This window comes from Neolamprologus multifasciatus, chromosome 15 (genome assembly GCF_963576455.1).
Source record: "Neolamprologus multifasciatus chromosome 15, fNeoMul1.2, whole genome shotgun sequence".
Lineage (NCBI taxonomy): Eukaryota > Metazoa > Chordata > Actinopteri > Cichliformes > Cichlidae > Neolamprologus > Neolamprologus multifasciatus.
In genome coordinates, this window is record NC_140453.1 from 31,062,748 (window position 1) to 31,081,227 (window position 18,480).

Genomic DNA, 18,480 nt, shown 5'->3' on the forward strand with positions numbered 1-18,480 from the left:
TTTTTGCAAATAAAATGACTGATTCTCAAAAGTAATTCGTACTGATGTTAGTTACAAAATAAGACATAGACTCTATTCCTGCAGCGACACAGTGCACATGTGCTGTATCTGCTCTGTAAGTAAGTTTTGGGAAACTTTTCTTGGGGGTGGACCAATATATCTGCTCATTTTTACCTGTCAGCCTTTTGAAGGCTCCTAATTAAAAGCTGGTGCAATGAGTCTTCTCCAGCATTGGTCTTATTCAGAGAAGCTCTGCTTGCTAAGCAAAGTTTGTGTTTGCAAAGTGGCACACATGGCTTGCTGCCATTTCAGAAGCATCTGTGACACACACACACACACGAGCATGCACATGCATAATGACTGTTCCTGTCACCACAGAAGTACACAACAATTTAGACACACTTGCCTTTAAGTTGTAATTTTCTCACATTTAATCCAAGTCAAAGCACAGCGTTAAAACACTGCAAATGCCTGCATGGTCTCAGAGTTTAAAGAACAATACGTGCCTCAAATACACACATTAGAGTGATAAATGATAAGTGAATTTACTAAAGAAGGCTTTTAACTGTTGAAAATTAATAACCTTAAGTCAGTTTTTGCAGGAATCATTCTCCTGTCAACTTCTTTTAGATTTTGTTGACTTTCATATGTTGCATGTAAGCTCTGATTGTCAAAAACACATTTGTGCTTGTAATTGGCTTCCATGTAAACAACAGCAGACCACATGTACAGTATTTAAGTAGGCAAACACTTCACTGCATCCGGACATAGTCATGCTACATTAAGAGGCACTCGGAGAAGACAGAAACACACACGAAGGTTTTTGCTGAGGGTTTTTCTGTCACAGAGCCCCCTCTCCATTCCACACACGTCAGCCATGTCTAGACCTGCCTGGCCTTGCAAATTCTATAAGGCAAGTGGATCCATAAACTTTTCCAAACACGACATTCCCACTTTCCATCTGGAAAGACTGTCCTCACTAATAGATGTAGGAGTGTGTCTGGAATTTCTTAAGAAACCATGTAGTGTAGGACCACACCTGTGCATGCACACACATTTTTTGTTTCTTTATGAAATCTGTTATTTGTAGTGAAGTGTTTGCTTCACTCTTTAAATCTGCATCAATACAAGCAGCCATCATTTGGAGGGTCAGAAAAAAAAATCAGTTTATTGTAATTTGAAGGTATAATGAACGTAAATTTAAACAGAATAAAATGCTCTGTGAGTCACCATGAACCACTGATCATGAAATGCAGTTTTCTTTATTGCATTTTACTCCTCATATCTCACTCCCTTCACTCCTATCTCTACTGCCGACTGAAATCTAACGCCACTTATTTTGTTGTAACTCATAACTAACATTCCAGTCTGACGTTGCAGTCTGCTGGAAATGTACCTCACAGCACGCCGCCCTTTTGCAGCCCTAATTTTACAGTGATGTCAAATTTTTCTTTTCCTTCTGCTAAGAAAATGTATGTTCCAGAGTTTGAGCTTTGTCAGTCTGTCAGGTTGAGTTAGTGGGTGAGCAGAGGATCTGGGTCATTAGCTGTCGGACACTTTGCGCAGGGCATTCGGTGTAACACAGCCTAGACCCAAGTGTGTGGGTATGTGGGTCCTTGAGTCTAGACTGAACCACGTGGCTCATGGGCTGAGTTGGTGACATGCCTCAATTTCCTCTGGGCAAAGATTTCTTCTTCTTTTTTTGGTTCCTTTTTTAACTGAAAGGCTCATCATAAAGGTTTCCTTTGCAGAAGCTTTTCACTCGTGCAAATATAGTAACTGGACATGGCAAAGCATAATTAATAAAACCCAACTTAAGCATTCTTAATTAGAAGTATCAGGTAGTGATTACTTTGTACTTTTAAGGACATTTCCGCTGTTAGGAGACCCTAAATCTGTCTTTAGCAACATCAGGCTGTTACTACATTTAAGAACACATGATAGGAATCACACATGGTTCCTTCCGAAACATGCAGTTCTCGACAGGAGAAGATTTTTGTTTGTTTTTTGTCTGCATCTGTGTGAAACAGCTTTATTCAATGTAGTTCCATCAATGATGAAATCATCTTTTCTTTGCAATATCGTTTCTTCTTCATTCTCCAGACCTTTTAGAAACAACAGGTCAGATTGCCTCAGGCCCAAACTATGGCCTGACCCCACAGGTCAGCCAGCTGATACTATAGGCTACTTGATCCAGCTATTTTTTTTAAACCTGCCTCCAACTCCCTGGGTCATTCTGACCCTATTTCACTGCCTCTGTTTAAAATCTGTCCACCTGATCCTGTCTATCACTTTTCTCCCTTGGCAGAGGGAAAGAAAAACACAATGGGCAAATCTCAGAGGAGGGCTCACCTTCACCTCTATAGCCTCTCCGGTTAGAGAGGAGAGAAAGTGGGAGAGATGGGAGACATTAGAAAAGATAAACACACTTAACAAAACCAGAAATGCGCTTCCAGGGCTGGACTGCTGTTAAACTCGTATTTGCCCCTACTCGCAGACAGACCTAAGATCACTCAGGTTACAAATACAGGTCAGGTGTGTGTGTGAGGGAGAGCATGAAAACTCTGTTAATTAATAGTACGCTGCAAAGCGGGGGGGTGTGTGTGTTTGTCAGCGTGTGCCAGACCAGCTGTATGGCACAGTGCCGTCTCTGGAGCAAAGCCCAGGCCTAATGTGCAGGCAGAGCCCTCTTAGGAGACCACTGGGCTGTCGCTTGGCTGCTTCATTGACCTTCATAGAAACGTAGTGCAGTGTGTATGTGTGTGAGTGTGTTTGCATGTGTCTGTGCTTGTTAGAGCTACTGTGGTAGCTGATTATAGAGAGCGTGCTGTACCACATTGTTTGGAGGATTGCTTTTATTTTATCAAGCCATGAATGTCATATTTAATGTTGTGAGTTTTTAGGGCTCATAACACTCATGAACAGAAATAATCACTGCACCATTTTTCTATGTCAGCACTTTGTTTTGTGTGAGATATTTGTCAGTTGTAACACACAGATCTGGTGTGTTGGTGTTTAATGTTTATGTTAACATTGAGTTTAGTGTATTCATGTGTCTTCATGTGTATTCATGCGTTATTATACTTTTAAAAGAAATTCATCTGATACTATTATTAGTATAAATGCAGACTCATTATTTCACCACACATCTGCAGTTCAATTCAATTTTATTCATATAGCGCCAAATCACAACAACGGTCACCTCAAGGTGCTTTATGCTGCAGAGTAGATTGTACAATAATACATACAGAGAAAAAAACCCAACAATCATATGACCCCCTATAAGCAAGCACATTGGCGACAGTGGGAAGGAAAAACTCCCTTTTAACAGGAAGAAACCTCCGGCAGAACCAGGCTTAGGGAGGGGCGGCCATCTGCTGTGATTGGTTGGGGTGAGAGAAGGAAGACAGGATAAAGACATGCTGTGGAAGAGAGACAGAGATTAATAACAGATATGATTTAATGCAGAGAGGTCTGTTAACACATAGTGAGTGAGAAAGGTGACTGGAAAGGAAAAACTCAATGCATCATGGGAATCCCCCGGCAGCCTACGTCTATTGCAGCATAACTAAGGGAGGATTCAGTCTTTTGCTTTGCTGGCAGTGTCCACAAATCGAAATCCGGTGTGTAAATGGAAGTTGGAACAGTTTTTTATTTCTTCCTAGAGCCAGTTTGGCTGTTTTGGAACAGGAAGGAACAGATTCCAGCAGTCACTCCCACATTGGTGCCTTTTTATCTACCTTGTCAGATTGTTGAAGAACATGCACACAGTGCCTGAATATCTAAATAGAAATGCACATTTGCACCTCCTAAATATTTTCAGTCCCAAGATTAAAAACTCGTATTTCTCCACAAATGGATGTTTTTTCAACATATAGTATTACATCCCTGTTTATTTATTTTTAATAGGTTAGTTGGCGAGTTTAAAACCTGGTCATGGTTGTTTGTAATAATATGTTTCAGATTTGGTCATTAAGGTTGAATTTCCAAGTTCCCAGGTGGTATTTTCATCTGCAACGCCCCAACTCAAAAAGTCACAGTAGACCCACCAATCCAGTGTTAGCCATCATGGCAGAACTTGAATGTAAACAGTAATGAAACTGCAGTAAGTGTGTACTGCCACCGTTGTGTATTTGTGACTCATTAAATAAGGCATTAACAGAAAACTGACTAGACTCTATCTATGAACATGCTGCAGTGGCGTTTTTAAGCACAAAAAAATGTATTGCACAGCAATTTTGTGAACTTATTGTCTGTTATTCTTTTGTACAAGACTGAACATCTCTGCTTTTAAACGTAAAACTTCTGAATAATTGATTACAGTGTTCACCACAAATGTGTTTGACTGTTTTGAGGAGAAATGATAAAACACATTTATTCTTTCTTTCCTTTTTTAAAGTTTGAATCCACGTTGACAGCTCATGATTGTCACCACACGGGAAGTTAGGCATTTCACGCTGCTTGGACAACAAAATCAATCAGTCTCACACTTTGGTTGCTGAAACATTTTGGGAGGGGTCGATTCAGATGAACACCTGGGACCGAATAACCTTTTACATTAAGTTCATCTCCTCAGCGGCGGGCTCATTGACTCTGATAAATGCAAGAGCGTGTGGAAAATTATGGATTTGAGCTTTTGTGACGCGAGGGTTAGCTGAGGGTCGTGGAATGAAAGGTGTCAACAGAAGGTGCTCTGAAAACAGCGCTAATGTGTGAAGTGTTTGCGTGTTTGCACATGCAGTCACTTTCTCCTTTTTCTCGCGTGGAAGCCGAACACAATGAGGCTGTGGTTGTCTGGGCTTGCTCAGCGGAATGCCCTCTCAGCCTCACGCTCACTTCGTTTCCTTTCATCTCCTCCCCCCTCGTCCTCTTTTGAGCAGCTTCCTCCAGAGTGATTAGGGAAGGCTCATTGAGAAGTGCTCCTCTGTTCTCCCCTGCTGTAAGGGATGACGTATCATCTTAAGGTGTTGTGTGCACATGTTCCCTCATTCAGAAGAGAGGGGAGCAGAAGGTGGTGGCACGCTGTTGCTGCTGTTGCTGCTGTTGCTTGTACAAAGCTTTGCGGTGCTTCTGTTGCTTTTCTTTATGACTTTAAGGTCATAATTCATTAGGAATTAATGCTGCTGCTATTGAAGCTTGTTTAGAATTAGACATATTTCCAGATCTGCACACAATCATTAAAGATGCTTACCTAGCTTTTTCCTCAACTATGTTTTTATGTCAAACTACAACGGCACACGGTCAGAGGTGTCTTTTTATTCAGAATGAGAACATTTACAAGCCACGATCTCCACAGCTCAACGACAGTTTCCCATTTCAGCAGATTCTACCACAGTTTCATATTTTTTATGCTATTGATACTGCAAGTTGTCAAATCACAGCCAGCAAGGAATTTGCCAAAACACTAACCAGTTATGAAATTTCCATGAATAATTTTTAATCTCTGTACAACTGCATTCAGAACACAGCATTTCCACACTCTTTCCCAGCGGGCTGCCCTTTGTCACTCACTATATTCATGAAACCCAGCACCTTCCAGATTTCAGGATCTCGGGTTGTCTTTTTTGCTGAGGATGTGGGCCTGGTGGCTTCATTGAATGGCAACCACAAGCTCACACTCTTGCAGCGTGTACCATGGCTCTCAACCGAAAAAGGGTGAGTGCCCACTTCAGGTTTAAATATCAGTTGCTGCCCCAAGTGGACAAATTCAGCTGTTTCAGGGTCTTGTTCAGAAGCAGGGGTACAGTGGAACATGAGATTTACAGGCAGTTCTGAGTAGTGTTTGCAGTGATGTGGCCTCTGTACTGATCTGTTGTTGTGAAGACAGAGCTGCCACTATATTGTTTTTTTGGGGTTTTTTTTGTACATTCCTACCCTCACCTACGGCCGACCAAGATAATATTACAGATACAAGCAGCAGAAACGGTGCCTGGGCTCAGAGAGAGGAACTCAGAGCTGTTACTCCAGCAAATCAGAAGGACCCTGCTGCAGTGGTTCAGACGTCTGTCTAGGAACTGTCAGAATGTGTGTGGTGAGGGGTTTGAACATGTCCAACTGGGACTCTCCCCTCGGGCATTCCCAGGAAAAGCTGAAGAGATTATGTCCCTCAGCTGGCTGGGATGAGGAATGTTTGAGGTTAAACTGCTGCCTCCACAACCCAGATCTGACACCCTCTTCTGACAGTTTGAAGAAGTTAAATGACACATTTAATTCCTGAGATATCTTAATATATAAAAAATAAATTACTTCGCTCTATTACTTAAATCAGTGGTTCTTAACCTTGTTGGAGGTACCGAACCCACCAGTTTCATATGCGCATTCACTAAACCCCTCTTTAGTGAAAAATAAAATGTGATTTTTTTCAAATTCAAGACATAGATATGTTTTTTATTGGTGCACAAAATGAGCCGTGCATGTCACGGTGGAGGCTCTGCCGAACCCCTGAGACCGATTCACCAAACCCCTAGGGTTCGATCGAACCCAGGTTAAGAACCACTGACTTAAATACTTTGGTCTAGTATGATTGGCCTTGGGGGAGGTCATCAGTAGGAAAAGCTGTGAAACTTGTGAAAAGTTAAAAGTCCAAACTGTATGCCCTCTTTCACCTTTTTCTGAAGCTTCCCATTGGCTGAATTCATCTTTGTCAGACAAAGTTTGGTATCAGGGCTTTATGTTTGACACCCATGCTCTACAGTGACCAGTGATTTTGCAGACAATGTTAGTCCTCACTTATTAACAAAGCTACTTTTTTGGTCCACTGGCAACTACAGAGTATAAAGGTTCTTGTCACCTCCCACCTACTGTGTGTACTACGTTTGTGTTTTGTATATATCTGATCACCAATCAGACTTGTGTATCTGTTTGTGGTATCCTGCCTTAACTCTAATTGCCTCTGAATGCATCTACACTAGTCAGAAGTGTGGTTTTGTAAACCGGGAGTCTTATTAGTGTTACAAGTAGTTTTGTTTTCCCCCACAAAGAAGGAAACCTCAGACTGCAGAGTCGCCACCAGATGATTCATTTTCTCCTCGGGAGCATCAAGTACACAAACGGTAGATCTAGAAGTTGTCATAACACTGGCCAATATGAAGCGGTACTTTGTGTATTTCATTTCATGTTGTTTGGTAAATGTTGTGGGACTTACTGCTTTTCTGTTGTGAGGCACAATCAGATATCTGTAAATCCTTTTTGGTTTTTCCACATTTTGACAACTCTCTTTGTTCACTGATAAGTAAAGTACAAGTGAAGAGAGACTGAGATGTTTTTCCATAATATCTGCTTTATTAGAGGGAGTTTTATTTCCCCGTAATATTTGCTGATTGCTGCTGTTGTCATACGGAGAGCAGCCGTTGTTCAGGATGCCCAGCAATCAAAAGATTGTTGGTTTGATTCCCAGCTCCCCCTCTCCTCCTCCTGAACTCCAAATAGCTCCAGATGCCTGTGTGTGTGTCAATAGTGGTTCACAATTGCGTTTTGAGTGGTTAATAAGACTAGCTATCTTTACATAAATGCCAGCTGATTTTCAACGCGTCTGTCTTGTTTTTCAAGGTAATTTTTGAAACTGTCCAGCATGAACTTCCTACCACAATAAAGTGGATTGTTTCGGTTATACTCACTCTTCTTCAGTTACTTACTTTGCTCGGCTTACCTGTTTCTTCAAGTCTCCTTTCTGTCACCTCCAGCTATATACCATCAACAGTTTTTTCCAACTGCTGTGTATTACTGGTTTCTCTTTCATTGTGCTCTTTCTTTTCTTGTTATCAAAGCTCTCCCACCAGCCAGCTGCCACCGTTTACCAAAGTCATGACCTGTTTCTCTTTCTACTTTCCCATCATCTGTCTCTTCCCCTTTATTCCTCGCTGACTTCTCGCTTCCTTCCTGCACTCTGGCGCATCCATCCATCCATCCATCTATCCATCCTCCCATGTCAAGCACCAGGAATCTTTGTTTTACACACACAGGCATGCCCATCATATGATTGACAAGCTGTTGTTATTGCTGATCATTAGTCATGAGCATTTGTTTAAACAGGGTTAGACAGAGGACTTAATTACCTTTGCATCACAGTTTAATTTAGAAAAAGAGGAAGAAACGCAAACAGTACAAGATTAAAAAATTGAGTTTCATTCATTAAAACAGCTCCAGTGTTATTCAGTTTGTTGATAATCTTTGGACTGCATTATTCAGACGACAGCGTCGTAACACCCGTTTGTCTGCTTGGAAATATCCTCCCTAGATAGAAGATCTGTGAATAAATCTAATGGACTACAGAAGCAGGGAAAAAAGCTGCATGTTTTAGATGACAACCAGGCAAGAGGTGATGATGGAAGTGGTGATGCAAACAAAAAAAGGGGGGAAAATGAAGGAGATTGTGAAGCCATCTCTCATTCCCCTCAGGGAAAGAGAGAGTTAAGTGTGGGAAAATAGGAAAGAGAGAGATGTGTGGTGATGGGAGGGAAAAGCAAGGCTTCTGTTCACATGTTCCCAGCACAGTTTGGCCACCGGGGAGCCATTCCCACTGATCGCCGTGTCACTCACACACATGCACACACCAAGCTCTGACATCAGGTGCTGTTTAAAATGAGGTAATAGGAAAACCATACGCTCTCTCGTGTAGGCAGTTTAAAACAGCACATGGTGTCGTTTTCTGTTTTTGTTTTTTATAATGGATTTTTATTGTTGTGGATTCTGTGTAGCAGTATAGCAAAATAAAAATGTGCAGATGCGAGAGATTTGTTGCCAATATGATGCATTTTGATTCTATTATACTGTTATAAAAGTAATGTAGGATTGATTGGAGAGCTTGTAAGGAAATGGTCCAACTAAACAGGCGTAAATATGAAATCATTAGGTTTCCAAAAAATCTATTATGCCGGCTGGTTTGCATAAAAGTGTTTTTTATAAATAAAAGGGATTCTCGAGCAGCGTGTTTTACAAGAATACTCGTAAACGAAAAGAAGAAACGGTGCTACTTTCTCCATCTTTGCAAGTAAAACACCTGCAGTTCACTAAGTTACCAAGTTTTTTTGTTTTCAAAGGAATTTTAGGCGTTTTCTGTGTTATATTGATATAAGGTGTGTGGAGTCCAGAGCAGCTGGAAGCATGTATTTACCTGAGGGCGGAAAAGGGATGAGGAACGCTGGCCCCGTCTTACTTGCATGTGCTTAATGCAGAGTTCATTGGCAGTTAACCTTAGCCGCACACCTGTGGCTGATTCGGCGCAGGGGAGTTTCTTTGAGGAATCATGACAAGTTATCAGTTTAGCCAGACTCGGCTTCACATCCCCGGGCTCATGTGGATCCTCGTGATTGATCGCCACTTAGCCTCGCAACTGGCCTCCATTTGAGTGCACGAGGTGAGTCTCGGAAAACGTCTACTCCCGACGAGCAGATTTACTGTCTCCGACTTGTTTTATAGAATAGTTATGGTGACTGTTTCCTGATATGTTTTTAATATGTCTGTTATGTACCGTAGAGTTAAAGCCATCGAAAATGCAAATTTATTCCAAATTTGTTACAATCTTTTGCACTAAAAGTCTGACCAGCAGTCATCACCTGGCTCTTTTCAAAGCTTTATCCCTGCATTTTGCCGTTTTTGTTTAGACTGCCCTTTGGCTGACCCCACGTTTTGACCTGTTCAGACCACTCTGTGTCTTTCCCCAGGTTAAACTGCGTTCTCACAGGCATCTGTTTTCTAGATAAGAGACTCAAGTGCGAGGGCTGATTCATGGCTCTGTCACTGACATGGCGTTAGGGCTGTTGACATACCGGCACTCCCGGGGTCTCCCATGGACCAGTTTCTGCTATAGCGTGACTTTCCAGATTTAGTGACAAATCAAGCAACAGCACGCTGAGGAAAATGGCTTTTCTGTTTGTTACATTAAGAGATCAGCTTTCGGAGAAGGAAAGGCCAGGGAGTTAAATATTCACTGTCCCCACCTACACTATGACCTTGGCAGTCACGAGCTATAAAAAGTTTCTTCGTGAATGATGACAGGCCGGGACAGGAACCAAGCCCCCGCGCCGCTCTCTCCAGCGGCCGTTCTGCAAACTGTTGCTCTCCTGTCAGAGCGGCATGCGAAAGAAGCCTGAACCTTGGCGCCGAACTCGTCCAGCGAAATCTTTCTGTCGCCACTTTTTTCATGACAGCCATCTTTTCTTCACTGCTCCCTCCCTTTCACATTGAATGAAGAAGAGTGACCACATCCCAGAGGAAGGGGATTAGGTTTTTCCCCCTCCTTCTTCACAGTAAGTTGCAGTTCCCCCGGGTCTTTTTCTCTCTCCTCTGTGGTGGCTACTTGTCCAGCAGGGCCACACAGTCTAATTACAGGTCAATTAAAGGCTTTCGGGATCAGTCCTTCTGCCAGCAGTTCAGCCATGGCAGGCTTAGGGGTTTCTACAGAGTGAGAGTGAATGAGATATCATTTCATGTGGAGATCAGCCGAGGGAAGGCCTTGAAAAAGAGGATTTACGGAAAAGGCTCCCCTGTCTTTCTTTTAGTCTGCCAGTCCCTCCACACTTGGTAACCCACACACCACCAAGCATCTTAAAGAAGGGGCCTCTGGGATAGAGGCCAGAGGATTATGGGAATATTCATGACCAGATAAAGGGGTGAGCGGTTGAATGACTGTGTTTTGAGGCTCATCTCTTAGGTAAACAGGCGCTTAAATTGAGTTTTAGATCGCTACTCCCACTGCTCAGTGTGGAACAGGCAATGGTGACTCTGTCCACTTTTTTTGTTGCGTTGAAAAGAAAGCCTTGTTGTGGCCTTTTTTTTTTATCCTGTCCTTTGGTAGCAAACAGATGGTAAAGGAGGGAATAAATATCTGTTCCTCACCGTTTCTATCCACAGAAAATATTGGCTGTTCTGAAAGATGCCATTCACATCCACTCGTGTCCTCCTGGGCTCCTGAAAGCTGCTCATTTTAAAGTCATTAAGCATCCTGCTTTAAGAGAACGGTAAATGGGCTTTGCTCTTTTGATCTACATCTAGTCTAAATAAAATATATATGGCTGTTTAATGTACAGCTAATTGAGCATGGCTGCAAGTGGAACTGATGAGTTACAGCAAGTTACTTCATAAATCAACATTTTCCTTTACTGCAAACTCCGCTACAGTCTACCTGAAGCCATTACACTTCATGTATGCTTTTGTTTTTTTTTTTACATGGATCTAACTTTACAACCAGCCTGTTTTATCAGAGTGCTTTTGTGCTATTCCATGTGTCAGGTGTTTTCACGTCTGTGGTGTTTAGTCTTCTTAAATCGAACTGGTTTGTTTTCCCCTTCGGTGCAGTTCATTTGCGTAGAGGTGAAGACAATAATCACACTCGGGTGCTAACCAAAACAGCCACACTGAGACCCTTCGGAGGGTCTCCAGAGCGGTTCTTTTATGGCAGCGGTCTCCAACCTTTTTTGCGCCAGGGACCGGTTTATGCCGGCCTTTAAGGTGTTGCGGATAAATACAACAAAATAAAACTAGTACCGGTACCGAAAAAAGAAGATTTATTCATAACACACCTGAAAAGACCCAGGAAAACCGAGTTAACGATCAAAACGATAACAAAATAACGCTAAAACCCCTGAAAACTATACATTTCACACCTGAGCCTCAACTCTCGCGGTCCGGTACCAAACGACTCACGGACCGGTACCGGTCCGAGGCCCGGGTGTTGGGGACCGCTGGTTTATGGTGTGAACGTGCTCCGACCTCGATCATTGTAAGTTTGAGCTAAAAACAGCTTCTTGTTCTGGGATGAGGCAGCTAAAGATCTCTATGTGCTAGCAACTAGCTGTAAATGTAAATTCTTCATGTTGTCCAATAGTCCAGAACACAACACCTTCTTCTTCCTGTGTTTACTTTTGTTGCTCCCGTCCTGACCAGTAAGCGGGCTGAACATTGTCTCTGCGTAAACATTAAGCAGAATCACAGGTAAAAGTTTACAAACTCGTCAATGAATTTGTGACAGAGTAAACAAACTGTCGGCGTGAAGCCTGTAACGCTTTCACAACATAATCAACCAAACCAGCTCTGACAGCGTCCCTACAGGCCCAGATGTCAGAGTCTTAAAATAAAGTTTGAATAGCATTTGTAATGCAGTAACAAGCCATTGTCGAATATTTCCAAAATATAATGGCGACCGGCAAATTACCGTTTCGCCCCCAAGGCAGCGAAAAAGAGTTGCATTCAGCAGCTCTCTACCACTATTATTCTCTAAATACACCTGAATAGTAATGACATCTACTTAACTTGATAGGAGTTAGATAATACTGTGGTCCACTGGATGAGTGATGGGTTTTCAGTTGCCTCAGCAGCAGGTGTTATAGAAGAGTGGATTTCACCCTCCCACTGTAAGCTTTCTCAGGCGGTTCGGGAAATTAGACGAGTGTCTTTTCTTTATCGCAAACCCCCTAATCTCACCTCTAGACCACTGCTGCCTCCAGTGAGCTAACGGAGCTCAGCGTCTCTGCCGGGTAGCTGGAAAGGATCCTTAATGTTTGACCTGTGCTAAGCAGTCTATATTTGAAATGCTGAAGCTCTATAGAGCACCTTATCATCAGCCACATCTAAACCCACTGCAAAGCTTTGAAGCTTGAGCCAGGGGATTTCCCAAGTTTTTGATTATCTGACAGCCAGTATCCTCCTTTCCTCGCACCAGCCAAAACCCCCTCACCTCCCCCTTCACCCCATAACTCCCATCTCTTTCTTCACGTCGGACAGATGTTGCTAATCCCGTTCTTATTGGCTCGGATTGAGTTATGTCGTCCTGCGGTCGGGACACACAGCCCGTGAAGCCAAACTCTGCGAGCAGCCTTTGAGCCGTGCCTTGTGGTGCGCTGCGTGTTCGAATGGCATACCAGAGGTTTAGGTTTCATTCAGCCCCACACCTGCTGCAGTGACTTGTCAGCGTGCACCTCGACAGGCCCCCTTTAATGCCTCCATTAGGTGTTGTAATCTCCCCCTAACGCCCTGCCATTTCGCCCGAGTGTGTTAACGGAGTATGAAAGGCCGGGGATTTTTTCCTTCGCTTTTTTTCCCCGCCACCTGCCAGCGGTAAATGTGTGGGAAGGTGAAAAAAGGTGGAGGTGACATGACTGTGCAGCGCTTGCTGGTTTTCAAGACATTTGGGTGGTGTGTGCGTCTCACAGCCAAGCTTTTCTGGCTGTCAGTCAGTTTTTCTCAGTTCTGCCTACCTGTGTGTGTCTGTGTGTGTTTTAGGTTATTTTTGTAATCCAGGACTTCTCAGCTTTGCCAGTTTTTTAGGACATAAGTGTGGGCGTGCCTTCATCTCTCCCAACAACTGTTTCTCTTCCCATCAATCAACGAAAGGATACCTAAGCAGCCATGCTCCCTTCAAAGGGGGGGCTGCACACAAGCGCCTGAGTGTGATATTTAGTTTCACTGCAAATCACGCACGCAGTTATCACTTTTGTACTGATGTGAAATGGACACTTTGGTCACTGTTGCTCCAGGGTCCAAGCCTCAGTGATTTATCTTCTTTAAAAGTCTTTTAAAAGCCGTGTTTTCTGCGGCCCGCCTCGTAGGAAAACAATCGACAACGGTTCGTCTCTGGATCTCTTTGCCGCTGACTGATCAATATAGTGCACTGCTAGTTTGTTTTTCAGAGCTCATGTTTGAGTTTGTGCTTGGGGGGGATCCAGACAGATTAACAAGGGTGACAGAGAAGCTGCGCAGCCAGCCAGCCGGGCCTGGAGGTACAGCTGGCATCGCAAGCCACGGCTTCCTTTTCTCCCGCGCTGGCCCGCAGACTTCCTTCCACCACTGTTTAATCAGCGATTAAGTCCGCTTTAGACGGCGCGCTCATCTCGTGTGACAGTACACGTTGGGTGGAAGGATTGCTCGTCTTGCGCAGTCTCAGGACAATAGGAGTTTAATCACGAAAAGGAGGGACTATTTCTTCAGTAGACCCCCCTTCATGTGAAATGTTGTTGTTACGGTGTCTCTCTTCGTGTCTGCCCTGAAGGTACATAGTATTTTTTTTAAAAGGGGAGGGGGAGCGAGAGCTTTGATGTGGTCTGTGCTAACCGGGAATGGGTACACAAGCCGTCGTCGTGATGTGCGAAGGAGGCCTGCCTTGAGGTTTTGCTGTCACTGTCAGAGGCGACCATCTGGTGTGTTGGTGGAGAATGTGTTGAAGTGTCTAACTGTAGAGGTGTATCACAGGAATGAGAGCAGATTTATTAAACCGCCACCTCATCCTGGTTCTGTTTACTGACATTTTAGTGTTTTCTTAACTGCAAAAGCTGCAGAAATCAAATTCTCAGTTTTTAAAGAAAATTGGCTGATGCACAGGAAACCACAGGAAAGTTCTGCAAGCAAATAAAAGCTCAGTATTTGTCCACATAGTTAGAGTTTTTGTATATGTAACAAAGACAAATCAGATAACTTGTGTTACTCAACAAAAGCTGAATTCATTAGCTGCTACTTTTTTTTAACAGTAATGCAGTACGTTATTTAAGTACTCGTCACACAACTCATTAATTACTGTTATTTTCCTCACATGTACGATGATCTGAAAGCCAAAGTGGCATAATTACATCTCCACACACCAACACAAATCCCCATCCTAACGAGGACACGTACGTACTTTCTCTTAGTATTTAAGTATGAACACAAAGCCAGTAACACAACGCAAAGATGAACACATTCACAGAGAGACTTCAAAGCAATCTTCACAGTGATTCTACCTTAGAAACATGAACAGGTAGAAACAGAGGCTTAAAGACCAGATTGGTCATCACTGCCTTTGTTATGTTAAGTTCAGGCTCTGGCTGCTGGGCTGGGGTCAGCATACGGTCAGCTTTAGCATCACTCTGGGTTCTTGGGTAACTCTGTGTTAGCATGCTGTCTGTGCAGAGTTTGTGTTAGCAGTAATCATGTGGTTGTTTCTGTCCTGGATGCAGTTTGAACTTCATTGTTGTGCTCTTGTAAAAAATAATGTACAAAACTTTAAGTGGGGTTTTTTTCTCTATGGCAGGCAAATCACAAGAAATAAATATTATAACATCATCATGAACTGAAATCAGCTGATGTTGTTTTTTATATTCTATTCATTTGCTTTCTGTCTGCCTGACATGCTGATAACTGAAGAACTACTCGACACAAGTAACAATATAATTGTAACTTTAACCTCGTAGGACCGGGCGTCCACATATGTGGACATCACATTTTGTGTTATTTAGACCATTTAAACATTATACTGCTACTGTTCTATCAAAGTTTTAAACTAATATCCTCATATGTGGCTCTTATTTTTCTTAAAAATAAGGTAAAAAGAAATTCTGGTAATTCTTTGTTTTTACATTCATTGGGACCCAATGTGACCAAATATCAAAGAGAAGTTAATGCATGCCGTGGAAGAGTTCGGGTCTCAGGAGGTCAATGTAATTACTCAATTTTGTACAGTAACATGTTACTTTACTGTGTTATTAACCTCCTAAGACCTGAACTCTTTCATGGGATGCATTTTTAATTCCTCTTTGCTATTTGGGCTGATTGGGACCTGATGAATGTAAAAACAAAGAATTAGGTGATTTTCTTTTTTTCTTTTTTTGTTTTTTCTTTCTTTCTTTCTTTTTTTACCTGAAAAATGAGAACCACGTAGGAGGACATTTGCTTCAAATTTCAATAGAACAGTGGCGGTATAACATCCTCATAAGTGGATATCAGGCCCTTGAAGAGCAAACTTTAGTCAAAAAGTACGACGTGTTCCCAGTAATACATTAACTTTACCTTTTCTCTCATCACCCTCTCATCTGCCATGTAAAAATGTTGTCATTTGGATCATTCGTATTCCAACAAAGTTCACTAAAGTCATAATTAAGAAACAAAACTAATGCCTGAACAACACTCCAAAATTTACTTTTTTCTACTTTGAAGTTTTTTTTCTTCTTCTGTTTTTTAATACTCAAGGCTTCACGACCTCCAAAACCTCTTCCTGGGTATAAAAGATTGAATAGTTGTTATTAGGAACTAAAATCAGACTGTGGATACTTTTATACTCTCTCTGTGACTAAGGCAGATGTTTATTTTGAGAGTTTAAAGAGGGAAATTGTAGATTAAGACTTTTTTATAGGGGGGGAAGTTTTTCTTCGAGTACCTGAATATTAATGTTTCTTAGCTAATAATAATTATAATGCATCAGGCTGTTTTTAGTGTCACTTTACTAGGCTCACTTATAAATGTGAACAGCCCAAAACCTTTGCATTATTTATTAAATAAAACTCAGAACTAGGCATCAGTTATGTTACACGTTTGTGCAGTTATATATGTTCTTGGTTTGTGAGGGTTTCTTTTATTGGTGGAGGACAAAAATGTAAAAGTTACTGAAGTTATTGCCAGCTAATTTTGCGTTTGCTGACGATTCTGTTCTCTTAACAAACCCACCGTTTGCTTCTCTGCAGAGAAAGTTCGTGAGATCCAGGAGAAACTTGAAGCCTTCATAGAAGCTCTTCACAAGGAGAAATAGACGAACCAGGTATTTGTCTCTGTAACTGTCAGCTCCTAACCAAACTGATGCCCCGTTCACTAAACGTAGCCCGTCTTATATTCTTGTTGTTATCAGAGCTCTAGAAAATAATTTGGATCACAACAGAGAAATGCACTGAGCAAAGACGACTCATCTGTAAATGACTGTCTTCACCCCAAACACTCACCACACACATCCTAACAACCCCTCCACCCCGCGGACACCTATGGAGAGACGGACCTGCACAGAGCGATAAGATGAAGGAACAGTTTTCAGGCTTTCTCTGCGATTTTCTTGTAACTTTTTCTCGGGGTGACCAGAGGGACTTCTGTACAGGAGCCCAAACCTAATAAGAAGCTTGCAGAGTCCTGTCAGACGTCTGCCCGCTTGTTTTCAATAAATGAGTAAATTGTGTACATGTTTATCTCCAACTTTCTTATTCCTTTTCCACTTTACGTTCTGTCCTGGTTTTCTTTGTGTATATGTAATTATGCAGGTGTGTATTCACTGATCTGTGTACAGAGAGACCCTATTGCCATCGGCTCCTTTTGTCTCACCTGGTGCTCCTAAAACATGCCAAGTTAGTAGGCTGGTAGGCACAGAACAAGTCTTGGTTTAGTTTGGTTGCACTTCCAACTTAAAGCACTTACGTTGTCTCTCTGTGCTGCGAGGGGATTCTCCATGCAGGCTATATGTTCCCCTAAATTAGGTGTTCCTTCTGCAACCTGCAGAACATAGTCAATCAATACTGCATACTCCGTCTTTGCAGGATTAAGAGAATATGATATACAATATACAACACAACACTTTGATTTTATTTCTTATTATTTGGTTCTTTTGAAGTATAATTAGCAAAAATTAAGTATTTGCATACAATTACCCGATTAAGCTCCAAGCTCAAATGTCTGAGTCCATGCAGATCTGTCTGTGACGTTTCTTGGTTTGTGCAATACAAAAACAAGCAGTCAAAATTAAAGCATAATGTAAACACCTCACTAAAAAGACCTCTGCAGTTTGCTTGAGGCGCTTTCAGTAAACAAACACAACAGGTTACGTAACCTTTGAAAGATCAGAGCTGATATCATCTGTCAGTTATCGCACATTTCTGTGGACTCGTCTAGTCCATCCCGATCCAGTGTCCAGTCACTCAGGGTAGGTTTGGTTCTACCTACACCAGGTTTCATGTTCTTTCGCAGTAATGTTTGTGTAGGCAGCACAGGCACAATTGTCCCCTCTTTGTGTGCAATCAAATGCTTAAGCTAAAACAGCATAAAGAAGAAAAGAGGAAGGGAAGATTTTAAATGCTTTGGTCAAATCACAGATTCTCCCATCAGCCACTCGTTTCCAGTCGTTTTGCTCTTTCCTCGTTCTTATCTTCAGCCCCTCTTATCTTGGTCCTCCATCACCCACGTAGACTTCTGCTCATTCTACCAAGCTGGAAAAACTGTTATATTTGCCTGAAGGGGGGGTGGTGAGACCGTGTTAGTTCCTTTCTTCCTTCCTTCCTTCCTTCCTTCCTATCTGTACATGGGGAAAAGATAAAATATAAAACTTAATGGGCAGTCGTGGAGCTCCTATCATGTACAGCACCTGAACGCAGAACTGTGTAACAGAGTTGGTGAGTTGGTTCAAAAACGTGTTTTATGTTGTAGAAAATAATGTTTGCATGGTGTATCCCATCCGCTGTGCTTTATTTATTAAATTGTGTTTAAAAGTACAAATTGAAAATAAAATTGACAAATAAAAAAAAATCATTATTTCGTTTGTTTGGTTGTTTCATGACATCACTGGAAGCTTTTTGCAGTTTTGCCTGCTGGTTCATGCTAGTGGCCTCAAACAATGCTCCTCAGGTGAGTCTGCACTGACATAAGTTTTATATTCATGATCCAAAACATGACTAATTATACTATCGTGACCCTCTGATTTATTTAAGGTATCATCATCAAGAGGATTGCTTTTTCTGTGTGACTCGTGGCTTTGTGCTGCTATGA

At 42.1% G+C, this 18,480-nt stretch overlaps 1 protein-coding gene across 5 annotated transcripts in view; it reads left to right on the forward strand.

The window, feature by feature from the left end:
• The window catches only part of opa1 (OPA1 mitochondrial dynamin like GTPase), a 39,576-nt gene extending 21,336 nt beyond the window's left edge, over positions 1 to 18,240 (forward strand). For all 5 annotated transcript variants that reach the window (XM_085132227.1, XM_085132226.1, XM_085132229.1 and 2 more), the window contains 2 exons: positions 16,425 to 16,498; positions 16,586 to 18,240. In XM_085132227.1, the coding sequence (XP_084988353.1) occupies positions 16,425 to 16,489 (65 nt within the window). In that variant the 3' untranslated portion in view covers positions 16,490 to 16,498; positions 16,586 to 18,240. The remainder of the gene's footprint in view (positions 1 to 16,424; positions 16,499 to 16,585) is intronic.
• The last annotated feature ends 240 nt before the right edge of the window (positions 18,241 to 18,480 follow it).